Source organism: Crinia signifera, chromosome 3, assembly GCF_055691185.1.
Source record: "Crinia signifera chromosome 3, ASM5569118v1, whole genome shotgun sequence".
Lineage (NCBI taxonomy): Eukaryota > Metazoa > Chordata > Amphibia > Anura > Myobatrachidae > Crinia > Crinia signifera.
This window is the reverse complement of record NC_139219.1, coordinates 302,703,357-302,725,710: the sequence shown is the minus strand read 5'-3', so window position 1 is coordinate 302,725,710 and position 22,354 is coordinate 302,703,357. Positions and strand designations below refer to the sequence as shown.

At 42.6% G+C, this 22,354-nt stretch overlaps 1 protein-coding gene across 4 annotated transcripts in view; it reads right to left on the bottom strand.

Moving 5' to 3' along the window:
- Positions 1-5,130: 5,130 nt before the first annotated feature.
- Positions 5,131-22,354, bottom strand: part of LPIN1 (lipin 1) — a 107,991-nt gene continuing 90,767 nt past the window's right edge. For all 4 annotated transcript variants that reach the window (XM_083178559.1, XM_083178562.1, XM_083178560.1 and 1 more), the window contains 6 exons: positions 21,141-21,289; positions 18,704-18,790; positions 17,154-17,306; positions 15,171-15,285; positions 13,712-13,815; positions 5,131-10,607 (listed from right to left, as the gene is read on the bottom strand). In XM_083178559.1, coding sequence (XP_083034685.1) covers positions 10,448-10,607; positions 13,712-13,815; positions 15,171-15,285; positions 17,154-17,306; positions 18,704-18,790; positions 21,141-21,289 — 768 coding nt within the window. In that variant the 3' untranslated portion in view covers positions 5,131-10,447. The remainder of the gene's footprint in view (positions 10,608-13,711; positions 13,816-15,170; positions 15,286-17,153; positions 17,307-18,703; positions 18,791-21,140; positions 21,290-22,354) is intronic.

Genomic DNA, 22,354 nt, shown 5'->3' with positions numbered 1-22,354 from the left:
TGGAGCTTAGTACATCAGTGTCTGAAACATACAGTATACAGTATGTGGAAGCAGAAATCTGTAAAGTGCTGGGTTTTCTGCCACTAGGAATAGATGCTGCTTTGACCTTGACTCTTCCTCACTGGAGTGTGGCTTAATACAACCCAGCGACTGGGCCCTGCTGCCTCCTCCATTGCAAGAATGATCATTTGTTTATCTTAAATCCTACAGAGGAAGAGATAGATTTTTATGCTCCGTTTCTGGTTCTTGATTACTGCAGACAGAAAATATAGAATTACAGACACAGCGGTTGATTTCCAGCGTGAAATTTAATACTACAATCTCTGGTTCAGAAAACAGAATGAGTCACCGGAAGGGCCACGGGCTCGTAAAACTCATTAAGGGCAGAGCAAGGCACATTGGATTTCCTGCATCGATAACTAGAGATTGGCGTCTCCTGCATTACAAACATGTAAATGGAATATATATATATACACACACACACGTCTGATATATGATGTATTGTAATAATATCCCACAATTTCTCCTATTTACAGAATGTTTATTCTTCATTCATCCTTTATTGAATTCATTTCTCATGGTCTCTGTGCGCACGTTTCTGGATGTGAGAATGAATGGACAGAAGCAATATTGATATTGGAGAACACAGCGGAAGATAATGTCATTTAGCGGTGTACATTATGTATAGCCTATAGCCCTCTTCGTCATAGTATATTCAGTAAGTTATCAATGGAATCTTGAGAGTATTATTATGAGTCACAGTATAATGCAATGTTTGTGGCGCCTAAGGAAATCTAGGGTCTGATTCAGATGAATTCACTACGCCGCGTATTCTCGCAGCCTAGCGAACAGGACAGTCGCTGACCATTAAATGATTTCTCTCTCCTTCGGAGTTAGTCTGATCTGACTTTTATTTAGGCCGCGGATCACTGAAGATGGGGGTGGGCGCTGCCGTCATGTGACGTCAGCCACGTGCCCCCGAGCAGGCAATGCCAATGCCTGCATTCCCAGGGGAACGGACAGTGTTTTTATGAGGATGAGGATGTAGCCCCCTTTCCGCCCCTGTCGGTGCAAACACTTCAGCGAGTGTGATACTCGCCGAAGGCGATCGAGGGAACGGGTCCGAATTTGGACCCGTGCGGTCCGAATCGACCCCATAGGGGGAGAGGGCTCTAGACTGCACCTAGCTTCTTGTAATGAGAGGTGCTGCCTTGCTGAGATTACTATGAGTACTACACATAGGGCAGTAATCAATGCGGCTGGTGAGGGGGTTAAACGGCAGGAATCGCCGAAAACAATCGCTCCTCGCCATTTAACCCCTGCGCAGTTTGCTCACCGTATTCAATGTTCCGGGGGAAGCCTTGCTGTCAGACGACAGGCGAGGATTCCCCCAAACAGCAAGGCTCGCGGCTAATGCAGGGAGCCCCGCTGCATTTAGCCGTGAGCCTTGCTGTTTTAGCAGCCGCACATGCCGCTTCCACGTCCCTGCAAGAACCCAGCGACGGGGAAATGGCGTGTGCAGGGGGTCAGTTGAATACTGACCGTACAAGCTGTGACCATGCGCAGGCACCACTGCTCGTAAAAACCATTGAATACACATTATATAAAAAGATCCAGGTGCTCTCTGTCACCGCCACCACTCAACCCTAATATATTACATCTCATAAGAGGTTGCAACACGCAAAAAAAAATTGCAAGTGAAGTGTTACAGTATCAGGTGTGTGAAAGCAGCTACTCTGTTAGGAGTGTTACAAGAATACAAATGTGTGAACAATATATACACATGGATAGAAAACAAAGGCAGTGATATAAAATGTTCAAATAAGTGTATATTTTTACCTATGGAAAACCTGCTGTTTATAGCAAACTTAACACAGAGGCTGAGTTACCATACTGCGCTCAGACGCTGGGACATATGGAAGAGAACTGACGGGTATTTATATGTAGCAAGTTGTCAGGGTATAAATAGAGATCTGGAATTCATGAAACACACATGTAGAAAAAAACACATCATGCCAATTAGACAGGTTACTAAGGAGCCCACAGACATACACTAAACACAGCTTATAGCAGGCAGTGTGCTATGAATCACAGTGCGCTGATTTGGAAATGAAATGCCATAAAGAGAAATTCTATCTATACCACGGCTGAATCTGAAGCTGGGTTCTTGGGGCATTTAGGAATCCTGTAAAGCAGGTTGAGGGAAGAAAGAGGAGAGGAAGGGGGGGAGGGGTCATCTGCTATAATCTATATATGTCAGTTGTGCAACCCTTGTTGGGGGGATGGTATTGTAATTTTTTATAAGATTGAGATGATTCTCAATTAATATTTGACAGTTGAGTACAGTACAGTTGTGCCTCGTTTCAAATAAGGGAGCGATGCAGAATATAACAATGTATTAATAAACATTGGAATAATAGCATCTGAAACCCATCGCCTCATTGGCCTCCATGCCACTGCTCTTTCTTTCGTAGTTCCAGGCGTCTCTCCGCCTTATCGGACAATTAAACAGGTTGTATTTTCACTGAAGCCTCCACAGTCTGCATTGTCCTGCCCTGCTGACCTGCATCACCCTGTACCCCTCTAAAATGTAAGCTCTTGTGTGCAGGTCCCTCACTCCCACTGTGATCTCCAAAAATTTATCGATTAGGACATTGATGTATAAAGTTGGCAACTTGTCTAACGACCATGTCTGATCATCCATGTACTATATAATTTTGCCGCATGTTCCTTCCACTCTGTACAGCGCTATGGAACCCAAGACCCTCTGAAAAGGTAGGCAACCACTTAACGAACATCTAATACATAGTCATTATCCCATTGTGTTTACTTTTTTTTACCCTTGGGGCAGCTGCAGATCTATCCTTAGAACCAACAGCTTGAACCCTGGGGCATTTTACAGAGTAAGCTGGTCCATGTTCAGTTGTTGCCTGAGGTTATCTGTCTAGCAGTGCCATATTTCCGGAGAGGTCTGCTCAAACAAGGCATGAATGATATAGTGCCATAACACTGGTCAACACTCCGTAAATAGTCTTTTCAGGGTAATTTGAGGGTGCCGATTCTGAATCTGACATTAGTTTTTCCAGATTGGCTCTGTTTTTTTAGATAAATCGGGTACCCAATGAAGTACAGTAATTCGTGGATTACATTCTGTACATCCAGAATATAACAAAAATAGCAGTCATCCGAGTGGGTTTTTGGTTCCCGCCACACCCTAGGCACACCGAACTTCAAACTTTTTTTTCTTTCCATATGTCCACTGGTGAAGATTGTCTATGCACGTTTTACAGACTCTGTGAGGAGACCAGGATTTATCTTGATCATCCAGCTTCATACCAAAATATGCAAGATAGGCTTGCTTCACAAATTCGGTGATGATTTTTCTTTGCCTGAGTAATGTGTATTCGCCACAAATGTAACAAATTACATTAGGATCATTTGAGCAAGATCTTGAGCAAAATCTGTATGTTAATTATATATAATTATTGATGTTTGTCAATGAAAAAACAAGTAACTAAAAGTTCCAGATTAAGGGCGGGATGTACTAAAGGGAAAATGCGGTAAAACCCCCGTTTTACCGCATTTTCCTATGTATCATCACCGGTTCGCCCCGTTTTCGCTGGCCAGGGTATCGCCATAGGTACCCTATAGAAGCCCCCCCCCCCCCCCCCCCCCTCCCGTCCTCCTTTAACCTCCTCCCCCTGGTGTCACAGTCGGGAGGACATCCGGCTTCAGGGGGGAGGAGGAGACACAGGGGGACGCTGGCAGCCGCCAGGAGGTGAGGGAGACCCCCGCAGCCTACATCACAGGTATCGCGGGGGTCTCCGTTACCGCAGCCCGATGCTGGCCGCATATTTTAGTACATATGCGGTAGCATCGCGGCGGCTGCCGTGCGAAGGGCGGCGATGTATGTTGATACAACCCGCCCTTAGTAAGAACACAATGAAGATCAAAACACATCTGCTAAGACAAGAAGGTCTAAAGCGTTTATGGGGAATGTTCATTTTCAGGGTATATGCAATATCTCAAAAACTAGAGCCAATATGGGAAAACTCGTGGCATATTTGGAATCAGTACCATCAAATTACCCTAAATTCATTCAAATATCCTTGACTATAAATCTGTTGGCCAGTGTAATATTTGCGATCAGCTGCATAATTCTGAAGACATTACTGGAAATATGGAACCATCAGCATCCAATAGGGTAAGAGTCTGTTCTTGGGGTGTGACAACAGACCCTACGTGACCAATGGATCATCTACACCACATGGCCCTGTACCATTAAAATGACACACTCTTGGACTGTTGTATAAGCATCTGACCCCTTTTTTCAAGCCACCTGACATGTAAAGTGAAGCCTCTGGCTTACAACATAACAAATAAATCCTGTACTGGGGGGGTAACCATATACTATATTAAAGATAGTACTACAGGTCAGGTCTCCCTTATCAGTGTATTCCAAAACAGAAATATTCCGAAAACAGTTGTTTTTCCAGAATATTTAGATTTTTCCCTGCCCCCTTTTTTTCCATACTTACCTCGCCCCCCAACATCCACGGCGGCCTGCGGGATCCTCTTCAGCAGCATCTTCAGTCCTAGGGGGTGCGTTGCACGAGTGTGCGCCGTGATGTCACCGGCGCGCACTCGCGCAATGCACCCCTAGGACTGGAGATGACGCTGAAGAGGATCCTCACGCATCTTTGTCCAGTCCGACAGATCGCCATCTGCCAGAAACCTGCGGATAGGGGCATTTTCTAGTGAGATCACTTAGAAAGTGCTCTGAAATTGCCCCATGTGTAGGACCCAATAAGATAGACCAAATGTCAATGAAAGCATCAAGATAATGAATTTTACTTCATCACAACTATTATGTATATTCTATACCAGTTGTGGAGACTTAATAGACCGGATTTAAGTAATCATTTACAGGTATATTCATGAACCAGTGGAAAGAGTGGATTACTGAGCCAGTGCAGAAGTGTGCCATGGCAGCCAATCAGCTGTGAAGTAACATTTATGAAGTGCATTCAATAAAATTATACATAGCTGCTGACAGGTTGCCATAGGCAACTTCTCCACTGCTTCATGAATATATCCCACAACAGACGCATAATGAATACAGCACACATATTAAATGCCTACAAGAACAAATAAAACACCTTTTATTTTGCAACCAATGTCCATTTATTACAGTTCATAATTAATCTTAACCTACACATCATGGAAACTTTAGCGTCAATCATTACTGTACATACACACAGTCACAACACTACGCTTGTGGCAGAGATCTCTATACACTTGGGACTAAGAGACTGATTGAATCATATGTACTCTCTAGTCTTTACTTCGATTCCAGGAGGATCTTTATTTTCAAAGTATATAAATAGTATAATTAGGTATTTATAGAAAACCAGATAGCAAGCGGCAATAAGCATTAAACAAATCCTTTCGTTAAGAGTTACGTCTTAACAACTGATTGGAAAATGTGGCAATAGCAGAGGTAAACTGGTTCACACTGTTTTCTAATGCTACGTGTTCAGCATATGTACTTACAAAAGGGGTCACTCGTACAAGGTGGAGACCAGCATGCATCTGGCACTAAGGGGTAACTGTATGATGCTTGGAGAAGTGGTATCTATCCCCATAGAGAACGTTATGTGCAAGGGGATAATGCACCAGCCAATCAGCTCCAATATGCAAATTGACAGTTATTGGCTGGTGCATTATTACCTTGCACAGAATGTTCTTTATTGGGATAGCTTGCACTTCTCCAATGGTGGTTTTTGCCCATGTAAAATCCGCCACTGTGAAGCCAGATGCAGTGTGCAAGACTGCACTAGCTTCACTGTGAATATTGGAAGTCTGACCTGTCAGTCACCCAAGGCAGTGACATTGGAAGGTGTTCCCTCCCTCCGGGATACCTCTGCTGCGGGGCCAGTCCATAAAGACGATACTGCATATGTGCTGGACCCAGGATCTTGAATATGCTACTATGGGCTGCTGCCAAATCAGCCCATAGAGGCTGGGGGCCAGCGCATGCGCAGTACCGAAGAAGCTACAGCGCATGCGCCGGTTCCGTTCTGCGATTGGGGTCGGGTCGGGACTGGTGGCAAAAACCAGTGGACAGGGGCATCAGCAGCGGGGGCAGCAGAGGGGGTGGCATCACGGCAGCTACCCTCCACAGAGGTAAGAGCCGCCCCTGCACTTCTCCATACATTTACCCCTCTGTGCACTATACATGGGTCAATCCTGGTGCTTAGCCGGGATATTTGGAAGCAAATATGTGATCCTGTCACTGAGCATTTGGACCAAGCATTCGGTCTGATTACTTCTGACTTTCAAACCATGTGGATATTCAATGTCGTCAGCGAGCATTGGCGAGGGGGGTTATTATGGCGAGGATGGCTTGTTGTTGAGGAAAACCCATCCTCGCCGTCCAACCCCCCTCGTCGTATTCAATGTTTTGCAAAAATCCTCGCCGTTCACCACAAATGCAGCGAGCACCGCCATTTTGGTGGAATCAGGGAACAGGCGAGGTGGAAACGGCAAGAAAAGGGGAGGACGTTGAATATTCTGACGGCGACCTATCGGCACTGGTCACCATATAGCTCACCGTCAGGGGCTCGCTGCCCGCATTGAATATACCCGCATGTATTTTCCTATTTATCTTAAGATATCTTTACTAGAAATGGCACTAAATTCGAGCACAAACATGCCAATAATCTGGCCACTCCTGCAGCATCACAGTGGCTAATATACAGTAACATTGGCTGAAACACAGTCATAAAAATGCAATAAAACGTAACTCCCGTCAAATGCACATCACGTGTGTTTCTATAATAAAGTCAATAACACATGTTCAATCAAAAGTTAAACTCTGAGGATTGAAGCAAAAAAGTACTTTAAACTGAAATCAAACTTGGCTCATACACAGTTTAATCAATATAGTAAGTAGCTGAAATAATAAATAACACTTTTTTTTTTTGCATATATGGTAAGAAAATCTTCCTAGCTTTAACTTTTAAAAGGAATCTGAAAGTAAAATGAAAGCAGCTCTCGCACCTTGACAACACACTAAGGGGTAGCTCAAACATTCTAAAATGAGAAAAGTAGGCGAGTTACAGTACCACAATCATCCAATCAGATTCTAGATATGTTTCAGAATATTCTAGATAAATGATAGCTAAAAAGTAATTGGTTGATATGGGAAATACCTCCACGGTTTCATTTTAAAGGTTATAGCGAGACTACCCCAAAATGTTCAGCACCGGATCTTATTTGGCTAAGCAGCTGCATGCAAGCCATTGCGTTTGGTAACTGATGAAAATAAAAAAAAAGGCACAAGCTAGCCTTTAAAAGATTTAAAGACGGAGGGTACGATTCAGGAGTGGGCGGAGTTGAAAAAACCGCCACAAGCATCACAAGATGCAGTTCCACTAGGACCGTCGTCCTGTACCATCAGTCATTCTGAGCAACAACCCTAGGGTTGCTCATGTCCGATGGTGCGAATGGTGTCTGCTCTGTGGTGCGACTTTCAGCGCAACAGATTAGAGTTGAAGAGTTCTCTCAGTAGGAAGCCCATATGCTTTGGCATTCGCCTAAATTCGCCGTAGCAGCTGGGACTTCTCCCTACCTCTGAATCAAACTTGAGGGCGTACAGTATGTAGTTGGTTCTAATTTGGCGATTGTGCTGATATTTCTACAATTTTGCAAAAGTATTTAAAAGCATTGAGGTGTTTTTTTTCCTAAATACATTTTTGTTGTAAAATCTGGACATTCACCGAATCGCAACCTAGTACTTTTGCGCCACAAAGTCTGTTGACCATCGATGCTGAACCCAACCGTTGGAAAAATCCTTAATCCCAAAACTAATGTATCTCAGATTGTGTATATGAGTGTCTATTCTTTTGTGATATCTGTGCCGCTATGGTCTGGCGGCAGTGACGAGCTTTTCCCAATGGTCACACACCTTCAGGCTGTAAGCAATTACATAATAGGGATAGTACAATATATACACAAGTTATACTGTAGGCACACCGTTTTATTATAACATCTACTTTAAATAAATTTATTGAATAGAATAGGCACCATTTACAATGATTTTACTATTAACTCTAAAAATATCTATACTGTATATATCAAAAGCTGAATAGCTCCAGAGAACTGATTTCTTCCTACTGTATTAACCTTAAGATATCCCTATGAGATAAGTGTGATCTCTTAAAATTGTGGTAACATATACAATGCATACTAAACACAAAAGCATCAAAACATTCCAGTAACAATAACATGATCATATTATAAACCCAGCGATCAGTCCCAAATCTATACACTCCATAACAATGCACACATGACAAAAACACATCAAGACATCCTCGCATCAAATACACAATAAAAAAATATATGAGTATATAGGTAAGTAAAAACTTTTTTTTTAAACAGAAACCAGCATTACTTGTGTAACCGGCCCACGGCTTTTCTTTCTTAGAAAGAATATAAAGTCCACACAAGATTCCATTTCTTTGATATGGAATTCTGCATATGGGTAATGCATATATGAGAACTGCAATATGATGAAAGGGGGCGTATTTTTGCACAGCAAAATCAAAGCCTATGGATAAACCCTCAAACATTAGGATGTGCAGGGGGGGGGGGGCTTAGAGAACCAGCCAAGAGTGTAAGGATGCAAACTGTCCTTTGCAGCATATCGCCACCTGCAGGCCAGTGTTTGGCACTGCACACAAATGTAGCAGCTGGTCATCTTCTGACTGTTGTGTTTGGCTGATGTCGATATCAAAACCATTAGCTTTTATTCATTTGAAAGAAACACAACTCAGAAGTCATATTCTCGCCTCAGTAGACTACCATAACCAATGTATAATGGATGAAAATGGAAACCGAACAAAGGCCGGTAACTTTTTTTTACAAATAACCAAATATTATTTTAGTTATGTGCAGAAGCTAGTGGATCAGCTGCCCTAATGCTGACAATGCTCATTGTTATGCCCCATTGTAATAAACAGTGCATCTGTTACAGCAGCAGACCTTTAAGAAGGGTTCTTGACTAGGCTGCAGCTGAGCCAAACTATAACTTGGTCTTTGGGACATTGATGTCTTTACATTATTACATATATTTTATTGGCAGTGGCTGTCTGCAAATAGGCTGATTTTGTAATAGAAACATCAGCAAGTAATGATCTGTGTGCCTATAATGCAATAAGTGCTACATTTTCTCAAGTGCATTGTGGGGCGTGTTTTTTTTTTTTTTTAATACTTATGTCATGGACATGAAAACGTCAACATGTCTGATTGACGCAAGTATTTGAATTAAATACAACTGCTGACATCTTCCTTTATGTGTCAATAAAAAAAAACTGTTGCAAAACTGCAATCTAGAATTTTTTTTTTAAAGGGGAACTCCACCTTTAGGGAAGTCTAGTGGGGCCTACACACGGGGAGATTTTCTCACTAGATCGCTTAGATAATGCCCTGAAATCACCAGTGTGTAGGGGCCATAGCAATAACTATTGTCCGGCAGTTAATATCCAGCTTACTGGATAAATCTAGTTCATTGCCGGTCAGGGCCGGTGTTCTCACCAGCGCTGGGTGCTGAGCGATCTTGCTGAGCATTCCGAGTTATCTAGCATCTCGTGTGTAGGCCCCTTTACGTCCAGGCTAATTTTTGTTGATAAGATCCAACAGAGCTGTTGTATAGACACACAAGATTATCCTTTGTTGTATCCAAGGGCAAACATGTCATACATAAATCTGTCCGGATAATCAAAGCGTCGGACAGTGGGAGATTCCCTTCCCCCCTTCAGGCAGGAGTTACACACAATATGATGTTCCACACTGCGGGCCACAATGCAGTTTCAGTAAATCAAGTCTAATGGATAAGTCAGCTTTTTTTTCTACACTATTCAAAATGGACTATGACGGTTGCAAAGTCCTTCAATGGAAAATACAGAAAGCACTTTCAAACGTGCCTTATATATCTGCTAAAGGAAGTAAAGTCTGATGGAGCCTGTAAATAATAAATAAGCAATGTCTTCCACCTAAAGAAATGCACTGAGAACTTGGGAAAACCATGGTCGAATGGTTTTAAATTGCATCCTTCTTCACATTGTAGGATTTCATAGCCTTGGTGCCTTTCTCCGGTGGAAACTGGATCGTGGAAGCCTGGTGAGGGAGGGGTGCAGAGTGTCCTATTACAGGACACAACGCAGCCCTCCAGCCATGTACTAGAGAGCACAAATGACCCATGTCAATCAATACATTTCTCTGAAGAACACCATTCTGTATCAACTTCCAAGAAACCAGCAGAAACAATCCAACGTGGAGGAGATCCAGTCCAAATAATTATTGTAGTCTCCTTTCTCCGAGTGAGGGTGAGTGACCGGAGAGTGGGGAAATGTCGCAGGTACAATGGAGATATGTTTTTTTTTCTTTATGAATCCATACGATGAATATCTTGGTTTTCAAAAGGCAGTAAAGGTTCTCTCCAGTATGTGAACTGGCTGTAGGTGTCAGAGCAAGGGAAGTCTGAGGAATGGCTTCTCTTCAGCGGGGGGAAGACGTGATCCACCACCTCGCAGAGCCGGACGTAGCTGAAAAACAGAGATGCAGGTGTGTCGTGAGTACCAGAATGCGCAAAGTCAGAATGGTAGGTGCTAAATACAGGCTCAGTGCAATCAGGATTATAGGGCATAATATATAGAGAGATAGAGAGCATTCGCACGGGGGACCGATTTTTAGCCTCTGTGCATGCGCAGTTATGCACATGTGCAGACACTTGGTGAGAGCGGGTACGGTGAACTGCATGTTCGTCGTCCCGCTCGCACCTAGTAATGCAGGCGGGGGGGGGCGCACAGTCATGTTCCCATAGTAATGGCCCGGTGACACAGGTGCGGGCATTTGACGTCAGCTGATGTCAGTTGCCTGCCCGCTTACCGCAAAGGGCGCTCGGAGATATTCGATGGTCGCTGACCAATCGAATGATTTCTCCCCCGCACCCAAGGCTGCAAATGGATGATTATGCAAATCATCCATTTGCATGGCTGCGGGGGATTGTGGAGTGCGAGGGGGGGGGGGGGGGGGCAGCCGGCCGCGTGGGTTTAGCAATCAGTCAGGGTGAGGGGGATATGAATATAGAAGGTGTAAGGTCGCTTCTAAATGATTACCTATAATATCCGACTCCAAATGATGAGGGATTAGTAGAATTGGGGTGATCGATCCAGGGTTATCTACTGTATTTGGTAAGGAATGTTGGGTACACTCCAACTGATACGTTGGGACGGTGGGGCGACAATGGATCCTCGGTACACACAAAATCAAGTAATGAAGGCCGGATTAACATATAATCCATATTATATATATATCTAGATTGCTAACATTATCGCACTGTTGGCCATGGAGCAGGGCCGACCGGGCGATGGTACTAGCAACCACAGGCACCTGCATATCGGTCATATACACTGAACGATATGTCATTCCAATTCAACCAGAAAAGACCTATCCCGCGGATGTAGTCATTTAGCCTTGGAAAGTGATCAAATGTAGAGTGATAAACCACCAACCAATCAGCTCCTACCTGTGACATGGCAGGTAGGAGCTGATTGGCTGGCTGTTGATCACACTCTATATTATCACTTCTCAAGCTTGGTACATCTGGCCCTCAGTGTGTATATGTTAAAAGGGAATTAGGAGCTGAAAACTATTCCCCAAAATAAAAGCAGACAACATCTTAAGCAAAATAAATCTGCTATTTCCAAGTGGCTTGTCACCTATACACTATGGAGGCCGCTGTTATGTGGTCTTAACCAATATTTAGCCTAACTGAACTCTACAGGGTGAAAGATGGGATTTCTATTTCAGATGGGAAGTTGCCATGGGTAACCAATCCGATACTGTCCATTATCTCCTAGAAGGTGCTAAATACAGTCGATTGATTGGTTGCCCATTAACAACATCCCATATGAAATAGAAATCCCCTCTCCGTGTCTCAGCGATGTCACCAGTGAACTAAAAGGCACAATACTGATCCAACACAATATGGCGGCCTCCAATATACATATGGTGAAGGGTCCACGGTCATACAATTAAATACCATTAAAATAATCTCAAACACTTCTAAGTGTAATTATATCACTAAGTACGCTGACGACAGCTGCTGAAAAGATAAAGGGGCCTAAGTAAATGTAGCAGGAGGTTAAATAAAGGTATAAACTATGCAATAATAAGTATAGGTTCTGAACATTCAGTACAAAAAAATGTTTCTTCTAATTATAATTGTAAATTCTGCATATTTTACAGATGAATATATTAAGGCACGCTACTGTATAATTACCAGAGGCAGTGAGCGTTATTATCAGAACCATTGTACAGAGCTTAATAACACAGGGGAGGATGATTACTGAAAATAGATACTTTAGAAAGCCTGAAACTAATTACTCACACATGGGCTAATGACATTTGTGCTATTCCTGTAGTGAGCTGACTGATGGACCGCATCTTATTGTCTGACAGGTGATTACAGGACTGACCCCAACCAAGTTTTAGAACTTTCCTCTGTATTAAGAAATGTAAAGATTGGTTTCCTCTACTTTAAATAGCCCAGGTTCTCTGTGGTGGCGGCGGATTACATTCCGCAGTATTACATTACACAGCGGGACTTTGGAAAGGTCTGGTTAGATAATATACTGTACCATGAGGATTATTTTAATTTGTACCAAAACAAAAGAATGTATGAATGTGGCAAGAGCAAACAGATTCAATAGGGATAAATCGACAGCTCAGGGGCCACATGTAGCTTTAGAAAGGGCCACATAGAAACAAGAAATGTATTGTTTGCTGGAATGATTTAAGGGTAGTGAACCCCTGCTGCTCTGACATCTAAGGGGATGCGAATTTACTAGTAAAACAGGTGGACCATAAATTACTGTAGGATTGCAGTGAGTTGCACATAGCACCAATATACCCATGGAGACCACCAATGTGCCTTCTACAGGTTCTGCAAGCAACGGCCTCCAGCCAATGTTTCCCGTGTTTACAAACCTCTGCTCTACCCCAAATACCAAAATCTTGTGCATTCAAATCCATGTGTCGTAGCTGACATAGGGATGGTCATCGTCTATCGATGGTTCATCAATGGCTTGTGGCCATGTAGAAGATGGATCACAAAGCATAGCTCCACCCCTGACACTCATAAAGCCCCACCACCAGGTTCTATTTGGCCAGTGGGCCAGTCAAAGGACATGATAAAGCTAAATGCTCCAGTGGACACTTTGGTACAGAGTTGGTTTTCAACTGTGCAGTGGACACTGTGCTTCATAAGGGACTCCTAAAATATGGTAATTGCCAACCCCTGTAAAGGTTACTATAGCAAACACCATGTATGGAGGCTGCCATTTTGGCAGCACCTGTGGAGGCAGCCATTTTGAGATTATGATCTGAACGGAAACTAATTGACGTTGAGGTTAGTGAGGTCACTGCTCCATAGCATTTTGATTGGCTGTATTCTAATGCCTCTCGGTTCAGAGCCAGCAGGATGGCTGCCTCCACTTATTCAACAGATGCACTTTTGAAGAAAACATTGTTGTTTAAAGATTAAGTTAACGGCTCCATAGTGCGTGAATTATCTCTGCAAACCTTGCTGTGATTTAAAAAAGAACAATTTTGTAATTCTCCAACCTGATGATAAATCGATACTCACGAGGAGATGTTGGTCTTTGCATGCTCCTGAATGAGCTCTCCTTTGGGGTTGACTGTAAATATTCTGTTTAATGAAACTCCCACTTGCTTATATGAATAAACATCCTGTGTAAATCAGAAAGGCACATATTAGTTTACGTTACTGACAGTTTTACTGAGCAGTAATGGCATCAACTCCAGCAAGTTCAGAGCAATTCCAACAAATTTATGAGGTCATAAAGCGGAGTCCTCTATGTAACCAGATAAAAAGAAGGAATGAGGAAAGTCCAATAAAAAGGTTCCGTGTATTACTCCATAAATATTCTCTATGTGCAAGTGCTTTCATTTTATCTGTCATAAACTCCCAAGCCAGCTTTATCGGATTTATACAAATGCTTTAATCTCTATCCCATGCAATGCATTTAATGCTTCCAGAGCCCAGAGAATGATAGGCGATGTGTATGTGACAGTCTTATACTAGGAACACGTATAGAAGATATTAATGGACTTGTTGGCTTGTGCCTTCATGCAAGAAATACTGCCTTATGTACATGGTGTAGTTCCCAATGAGATGTCCGGTGCACGGTCAAGGACTAAACATCATATGTTAAACTGCAATAAAATTCCAAGTCATGTGTTAATTGTGTTCATTCCAATAAAAAGCATGCACCATGTGTTATCTTCCCATAAAACGGTCAGTCTGACCCATGCTATTTGTCTACTTCATGATAGTGAAAAATAAAAGGGCAACCTCCAGGTTATTTTAACAAAAAGTTAAAGTAACCTGGAGGTGTGCTTTTTTTTTTTTTTGCCTTGTGCAACATACGTTGCCTATCCTTCTAACTTCTGTTCTCATTTCGGTCACTGGGCTAACTTTTAGGCCATTACCCCAGGAGACAAAGCAGCTCACTGGTTGCAAATATTAAAAAAACCCAGGAGAGAACAGCAGGGCAGTTTCCTAGACCAGGACAATAAATAAAAACAAGGGACAATCGGACGCACTGGCCTACAGAGTTGGATCCAGGAGTGTGCAGCACTCTACCGGGAGTCTCCGGCACATTCTGCAAAAGCCTACAAGTATGTAGCAGACGTAATTGGTTTCATTTTTGAAATGACGATAAGAGGACAGGTAGTTTCTATGGGTTACAGCAGTGGTTCTCAACTTCAGTCCTCATGGACCCCCAACAGTTTGCGTTTTCCAGGTCTCCATACAGAATCACAGGTGAATTAATTAGCTCCACCTGTGATCTTTTAAAATGTGCCAGTGAGTAATGAGTGCACCTGCCGGGTGACCTAGAAAACATGTACCGAAGCATCACCCAATGTCATTCCTGTTTGGTTGTACACTGATGTATATGGCTTTACCCGAGGAAATGTATTTGCTCTGGGGTGGATTCCACAATTCCACATAAATAATGCTCCCATTGCATTTATGCAGCGGTTCTAAAACTACTTTTCATTTTTCCTGCAGCTGTACTTACTGTAGGCCGGTTCCCAAAAGCAGCATAGAAGGGCTCCACGTTTGGGAGAAAGAGGTTTTTAATATCCGTCAAACACTGAATCTTGAATTTTTCTGGCTTCTTTTCTATTACTTCCCTGTAATAAAATGAATCCATGAAACCTTTTTTTTTTTACACATGCCCATTACAGACATCTGCAACAGTTTGCCAAGTGCGAGGGGCCATTGATGACCTCTCTTAAAAGAAATGTTGTTCAGTGTACTGACAAAGGAGATACAATAAGAGCATAACAAAAGGCTGCATCAACATACTGTACGTTGTGGCTCACTGGCCACTGCATTCACTGATATAAGTCTGTAACTAGGACTGCGAGATGGCCTCTCCCAGAAATATGACAGTGTTCAGAAGGCAACAACTGAATGTCTGTAAAATCTGATCATGGACTAGAATACATAGGCAGAAGTGCATCACATAGGAGCCAGAAACATGGTGGCCATTATAATATGCAGACAAAGGCAGTGCAGCCATGCAAACCCTGTTCAGGCTTGCCTACCCTCCTGGAATCGGGTCCCCCTCCCGGCCCCCGGGAAGGTGGGCAATCCTCCCATATTGGGCAGGCAGTCCCCGCACAACCCTTCCCTGCTGCACAAAATTACAGTTTTTTGCAGGTCCGCGGGGAGGGCAGGGCTAAAATGACGCAAATTGCGTCATTTTAGCCCCTCCCCCAATTCGCAGACTCGTTAATTACATTATTTGACTGTCGTGGGGGCAGGGCTTAATGACACCTGCCTGTCCCGCCCCCCTGACATGTTGCTGTTGGGTCTCCTTTCTGGGCTTCTCTCGGAGAGGAGAAAAAAAAAAAAAGTCGGCAAGTATGCCTGTTGCCTAGACACAGAACAACAAAAAAGAAAAAAATGGTGACTGATCTACAGTACTATTATAGAATATAAGGTCCAAGTGCTTTTGTGATGGGATTCTGCTAGATTTATTTTCAGAGAAATAGCACCGTAAAATATTAATAATAATAATACAGAGTATAAAATTATAGGTAGCGCAGCTTTTTCATCAATAAAATAGTGAGAATTTTTACCGCCAACTGCATTTTTTTTTCCCCTTTAAGACTTGTTTACGAACATTTGTAAAATAGCACAAATCTGCTTCTAGGCACAGAAAACGGCTTCTACGCTGGCTTCATTAGTCTAGCTTGTAATAGACTGATCAAAGCTAAGTGCTTTGTTGTTCTAGATTCAGTAACAATCAACTGATCAGGCAGGGAAAAGTCTGTCTAATAGGATGTACAAATTAGGAGGAACGTACACAAAATTGGATGTTACATTAACCATTATGCAGTATAGGATGAGGTATTGCTCTAAGATGATGTCTCCAGCATCCACATGCCTTACCCTTTTTCTGTGTCTACCCATAGCCCCTTCAGGCCCACTGTATTCTCTGAGAAATTATGAAATCGGAGCACTGCAATTAGTTACATGTGTAGTTCTCCTCTCTACTATTTTGTACATATGAGCTTTGCTGTATGGTTTATCATTACGTATGTCGCTTGCGGAGCCTTTGCGGCACCATATAAATAATAAAAAAATAAAAATAAAAATAAAAATTCAGAAAGGTGGAAGGCCACTTATGACCTAGTGCCCAAAGCCTCCAATTTCACTGTAAAAGTATAAGATTATAATGTAATTTAGAAACATTTGATAAAATTCAACCAAAATTGGTATATTGGCAAGAAAACTGAAACTTTTTTTAAATTGTACATTTTGTATCAATTTGCTTTTAAAGACTCCCTTCATTAGTACAATGATAAACCATTAGGCTCTGGGGCAGAATTCAGGACATCAAAACCATAAACACAGTAGAATTGGTTACAATGGAATAAATTAAGTTCTAAGTGCGGTCATTGGAATGATGGTGAGGATTTATAGGAAATGGGGGGCCCTAGAATGCACACCCTATAATGAGAACTGTTCTGCATAATGATGGTGAGCTTACCTGTGCAGTGCAGAGAACAGACTACTGGGACTCAAGAGGACAGGTCCTTGGGGTAACACCATGCCATGCTCGTTAACCCAATGTAGATATCCTCTCGTCATGTCGGCCATTCCTATGGCACGGGCCGAGCAGTAGAGGAATTTGTAACCGTTCCTGTTAATAACAAAAACAAAAATTTACATACAGTAGGTATTCGAAGGACCAGCATCAACTCCAACGAAACGCGTCATTGTGCTACACATACTAGATTTACCATAGTGTCCATAACTTATGTTTACGAGAGTCATGTAAACCAGATACAGAGACAGTAAAACACAATTTAAGATTTACATGTGCAGTGTGCAAAGGAGGTTACAGTCTGGAAAACCTAAAACAAATCAGATACTTGTGTATTATCACGGCGCCCACGATTTCCATCGCAGGGCATTGTACAACCAAAAATCGCGAAAAATTGTACCCGATTTTTAAATGTACAGGCACCCAGATGCCTGATTCCTATGTTAAATGCCCCCCCAGACCCGATTTTAGATTGTACACCCACCCTGATGGGTAATGAGTATGTTAACGCCAACCCGAAGCGTGGCGAGGGGCGGCGGTACGCGTCCTCCGACCTTTTCATACCCCCACTATCCATGTCAGCGTGGAATTGATTTTATATAGTGTGACGAGCGCACTGCGCCACCAAGCCCGAAGCGTGGCGAGCGCAGCAAGCCCCGCGAGGGGATGCGTAATACTTGTGAAGTAATGCGCGTTCCCTCACGTGGCTCGCCACGCTTCAGGCTCGGTGGCTCGCTGCGCTCGCCACACTATATATAATAAACTCCACGCCGACGTGGATAGTGGGGGTATGAAAAGGTCGGAGGACGCGTACCGACGCCCCTTGCGAGCTCGCTGCGCTCGCCACGCTTCGGGTTGGCGTTGATAGTGGGGTGGCGTTAACAATGGGTGGCATTTAACATACTCATTACCCATCAGGGTGGGGATACAATTAAAAATCGGTTCTGGTGGGCATTTAACATGGGAATTATCCCAAATCGCGTCGCATGGCATGCCATTATAATGGCATGCGATGCGATATTAAAATTATACACTCAGCCCGGGGAAAGGCTCAAATTGGGTCCCATCGCATACCTTAATTAGTGGTATGTGATGCGATGGGCGCCGTGATATTATACAAGTACCACAAATCATTTTTAATCCATGGAGAGATCATGGATCCTCTGAGATTTCAGATTAACTGGGGTCAATCAGAACAAGTGATGACAATCAGCAATAGCCTAGGAGGTCATGGTTAGGCATCAGACATGTAGCTATAGTCATGTTTATATTCCGGTAGGATGTTCTATAAATTCCAGGAGCTTTAGTAATATGTCCCCAGGTAGCTGGTTGGACGTCAGATACACTTAGTAAGCCTTGTGGGATGCCAGACACATGGCAGGTGTCTGGGTATACAAACAAATGCGACTTGCGTGTATTGGCAGAAAGAGGATCTCAGAATACACAACGAAACAGTCATAACAACCACACGTAATTAACAATGGAACACTTACTGGCTAACTTTGTGATACAGTTTGGCGATACCCTGATGAGTCCAATCTTTTCCGAGCGTTGGCAAAATATGACCTAATGTGTCCGATCTGAAAGACAAGACCACAGGTTGCTAGATCATTTAGAAAGAAAGCATATTTGCCAGAACTAAATTTTCATTCACGACATAAAAAAAAAAACATGTCACCAAATTATGCTGTATTTGGATCCACCAGTAGGAACTTTGATTTAGGCCATTATTAACTCTTTAAGTTACCATTGTTCCATATAAGTAAATATATATTTTTGAAGCAATCCCATACCAACATTACTATTGGTGGTTAATATTAAAGACGATCAATTGTACACATCACCCCTTGAGGGAAAATCTTTCTCTGATGGTGTAATGAGAGCAAAAGCTTCAGGAATTGTTGAAAATGTAACATTGACGCTCCTTGTATTGCCTGTGAAACAACCTCTATGTTAATGTACACGCCACACTCAGAACTGAACAACCCCTGATGAAGTCTTCTATTGACGAAACGCATTGGGTTCTTTGCTACTGTGAAAGTATCTATTCTTACAAGTGTTGAGCATATTGTAACAGAGGATCGGTCATAAGTGACATTTTATCAACTTTTACGAATGGAAGACTTTTTATGAAAATAAACATTCTCAAGGATTTTGGGACTTTTTATTGTTGATGACCCTATAAGGTTATATTGAATAAGGATTCACACCATTGGGCGCCATCTCACTGAAGTTAGGCATTTGGGGGAAGGGTTAGGTATAGGCTGCAGGGGTGGAGGGGATTCGAATTAAGATGCAGGAGGAGTAGGGTAACACGGTCCTCAAGGCACCCCAACAGTCCAGGTCTTTAGTATATCCATGCTTGGCTGCAAATAAATAAATTAGTGCCTCAGTCAATTTGATTCAACAATCTGTGTTGAGCCATGGATATACTTAAAACCTGGATCACTGGGGTGTCTTAAAGGACGGCGTTTGTTAACATCTGGGATCTGCCAGGATTTCCTGCCCAACCTGTCCAATTTCATGCGTTTGAAGGTAATGCCGTTAGATGAGACGGTAGGGTCTTCTCTTTTGAGATTTAATATATTAAACCGTACTTTGGCACTAACCCATTACCGATTCCTATTACCTCCAATTTGCATACACCGTTTAAATCAAGCAAGTGGTCAACAGTCAAATTAATCTCAGATAGATGTAATGGGGACATTTATTAAGATGAGCGTTCTATTTCACATGGGATTTTGCTATGGGCAACCAATCAACTGCTATTTATTATCTTCTAGAAGGTGCTAAATAAATAAGTAGATTTTGATTGGTTGCCCATAGCAACATCCCATGGGAAATCCATCTTAGTAAAATTCCCCCAATTTATGACAAGAGTGACATAACTGAAAACAATGTTTTTTTGTTTGTTTTCGTTTTCGTGGAATTCATTCTTTCTTATACAGTAGGTCATTTTTGTTTCTGGAACAAACCATTTTGGCCTGCAAGGTGAGCAAATCCATTGATATGGTTTCTCTGCTGGGTAAATACTAGATGCTTTTGCATGTAGCCCACAGATGTTAGGCCGCGTTATTTTTACACTGCAATTTAGATTTTAGTTTAAACACACCTCACCAAATTCTAACTCTCTCTGCACATCTTACACCTGCCCCGCCTGCATCCCAGCATGCTTTGCCCATTTACATGCCTTTTTGTGTTGCTATAAAAGCTGAAGCAGGCCCTAAGGTAAATGTTGATTAAAAATAGAAATGTATGGTTTTCTGTAAAGTGAGAATGGCAGCTTACAGCCACATAGTGGCTCGGTGGCTGTTGGACTACACCCCCTCAACATAATACCACTCTTAAGGATAAACAGGTTGCTCAAAAAGTCTTAAGGGGTGTACACACAGGACTCCGTCCTGGCAATTTGGATTGAGCCCTGTGTTTAAAAACTTTTCCACCTAGTGAGCAATGTTCCCTCTAATTTTACGAAGGCTGTGTGCGGCAAAAGATTTTGGCTGTGCAACTTTGGAAGGAAATTTTTATTTTTGTGCGTCACTTCTATATATATAACTGGAAAACAACGTGATATTAAACATTCAAAACATTTAAACATTCAAAACACAGCAGACAATGTAGTTATTGGGTGAAACACACATTAATTTAGTCCACAACTGCAAAAAGGGGACCACTGCTGCTTTGTGCGCTCTGTTGTAATGTCTGTGCGCATGCTTGGCGAGTTGTGTGCGCGCGCACACGCGCACAGCTTAGAGGGAACACTGCTAGTGAGTAACAAGACCAGAACTTTACTTACTATAGAGGCAATTATAGTACCTGATAATTTAATTATAGAACTTTACTATAGAGGCAATTAAGGACAGAAGGGCAGCACATTATGCTCAGTGTGTCCCTGAAGGTAATTATTGTCACTCTCCACAAAGAACTCACCTGGTAATTGTGCCGTCAATATCGGAAATTATGATTTTATCATCCCAGTTCCACAGGTATATGGTGCCCTCGCAGCGACAGGTCCCCTGGTACTGAGTGGTGACGCTGAACACTACATCATTGGAGCCATTTTTTAGCTTCAGACTTTTCTGGAAGAGAAAATAATTATGGTCAGCGGACTGGATTCCGGAAGCATTACACAACCCATTCGGATAATAGCAATCCTTAGATTTGTATATGACAGAACTTTACACAACATGGTACCAATTCTTAGCCAGTGTCCGCATCATTGTAGCTTTTAAATCATTGTGGTTCTGGGATAAAAGGCAATCCGAATGGATTGTCCAAGTCAGAAGGAATATGCGCTAAAAGATCACCTCACAATCAGCCAGCCATTATATGTATAGCGCATACCAGACATTGGCATCACATTTAATTGCCTATTTGCTCTGGATATAATGCACCTTTAAAGTTATGTTAGAGAGATTTTTTGTTTTAATTACCAGTTATTTATACAGCGCACACATATTCCGCAGCGCTTTACAGATAATATTTGAACATTCACATCAGTCCCTGCACCGGTGGAGCTTACAATCTATATAACCACAAGCTATTTTAGGGTTAATTTTATTGAGAGACAATTAACCTAGCAGTAAATTTTTGGATTGTGGAAACCGAAGTACCCATAGGAAACCCACACAAGCATGGGGAGAACATATAAACTCCACACATGGTGGGAATCATTCCCATGACCTCAGTGCTGTGAGGCAGTAATGCTAACCATTACACCATCCATGCAGTCCAATCGAGTGGAAAGCGATAAAGTACTAACCAATCAGCTTCTGTTATTTTTTCAACATGGCCAGTAAAGCGTCAGACGCAGCAGTGATAGCACTGTATGTAAATGCAGCAGGAGGCATCTATTACATGCAGACACCTCCTGCTGCAGTAATGATCTGAGCTTCGTCCAAGGAAACAGCATCTCAACAAAGCACCAACCATCATGCGGCTTTGCAGAGGTCAAGAAATCGACACCCTAAACGGCAGAGACATTTTCCAAATGGAGCCCGTTGCTACACCTCCCTGCCCCCGAAACGACATCAGACTGCCAATCAATGACAGTCCTGTGCCGGCCAAATGCACAAAGTGCTGAAAATCATTAGGCTTCTTGTCACTCTTACACAATGGAGGCAGCCATTTTGTAAAGCTGCAGC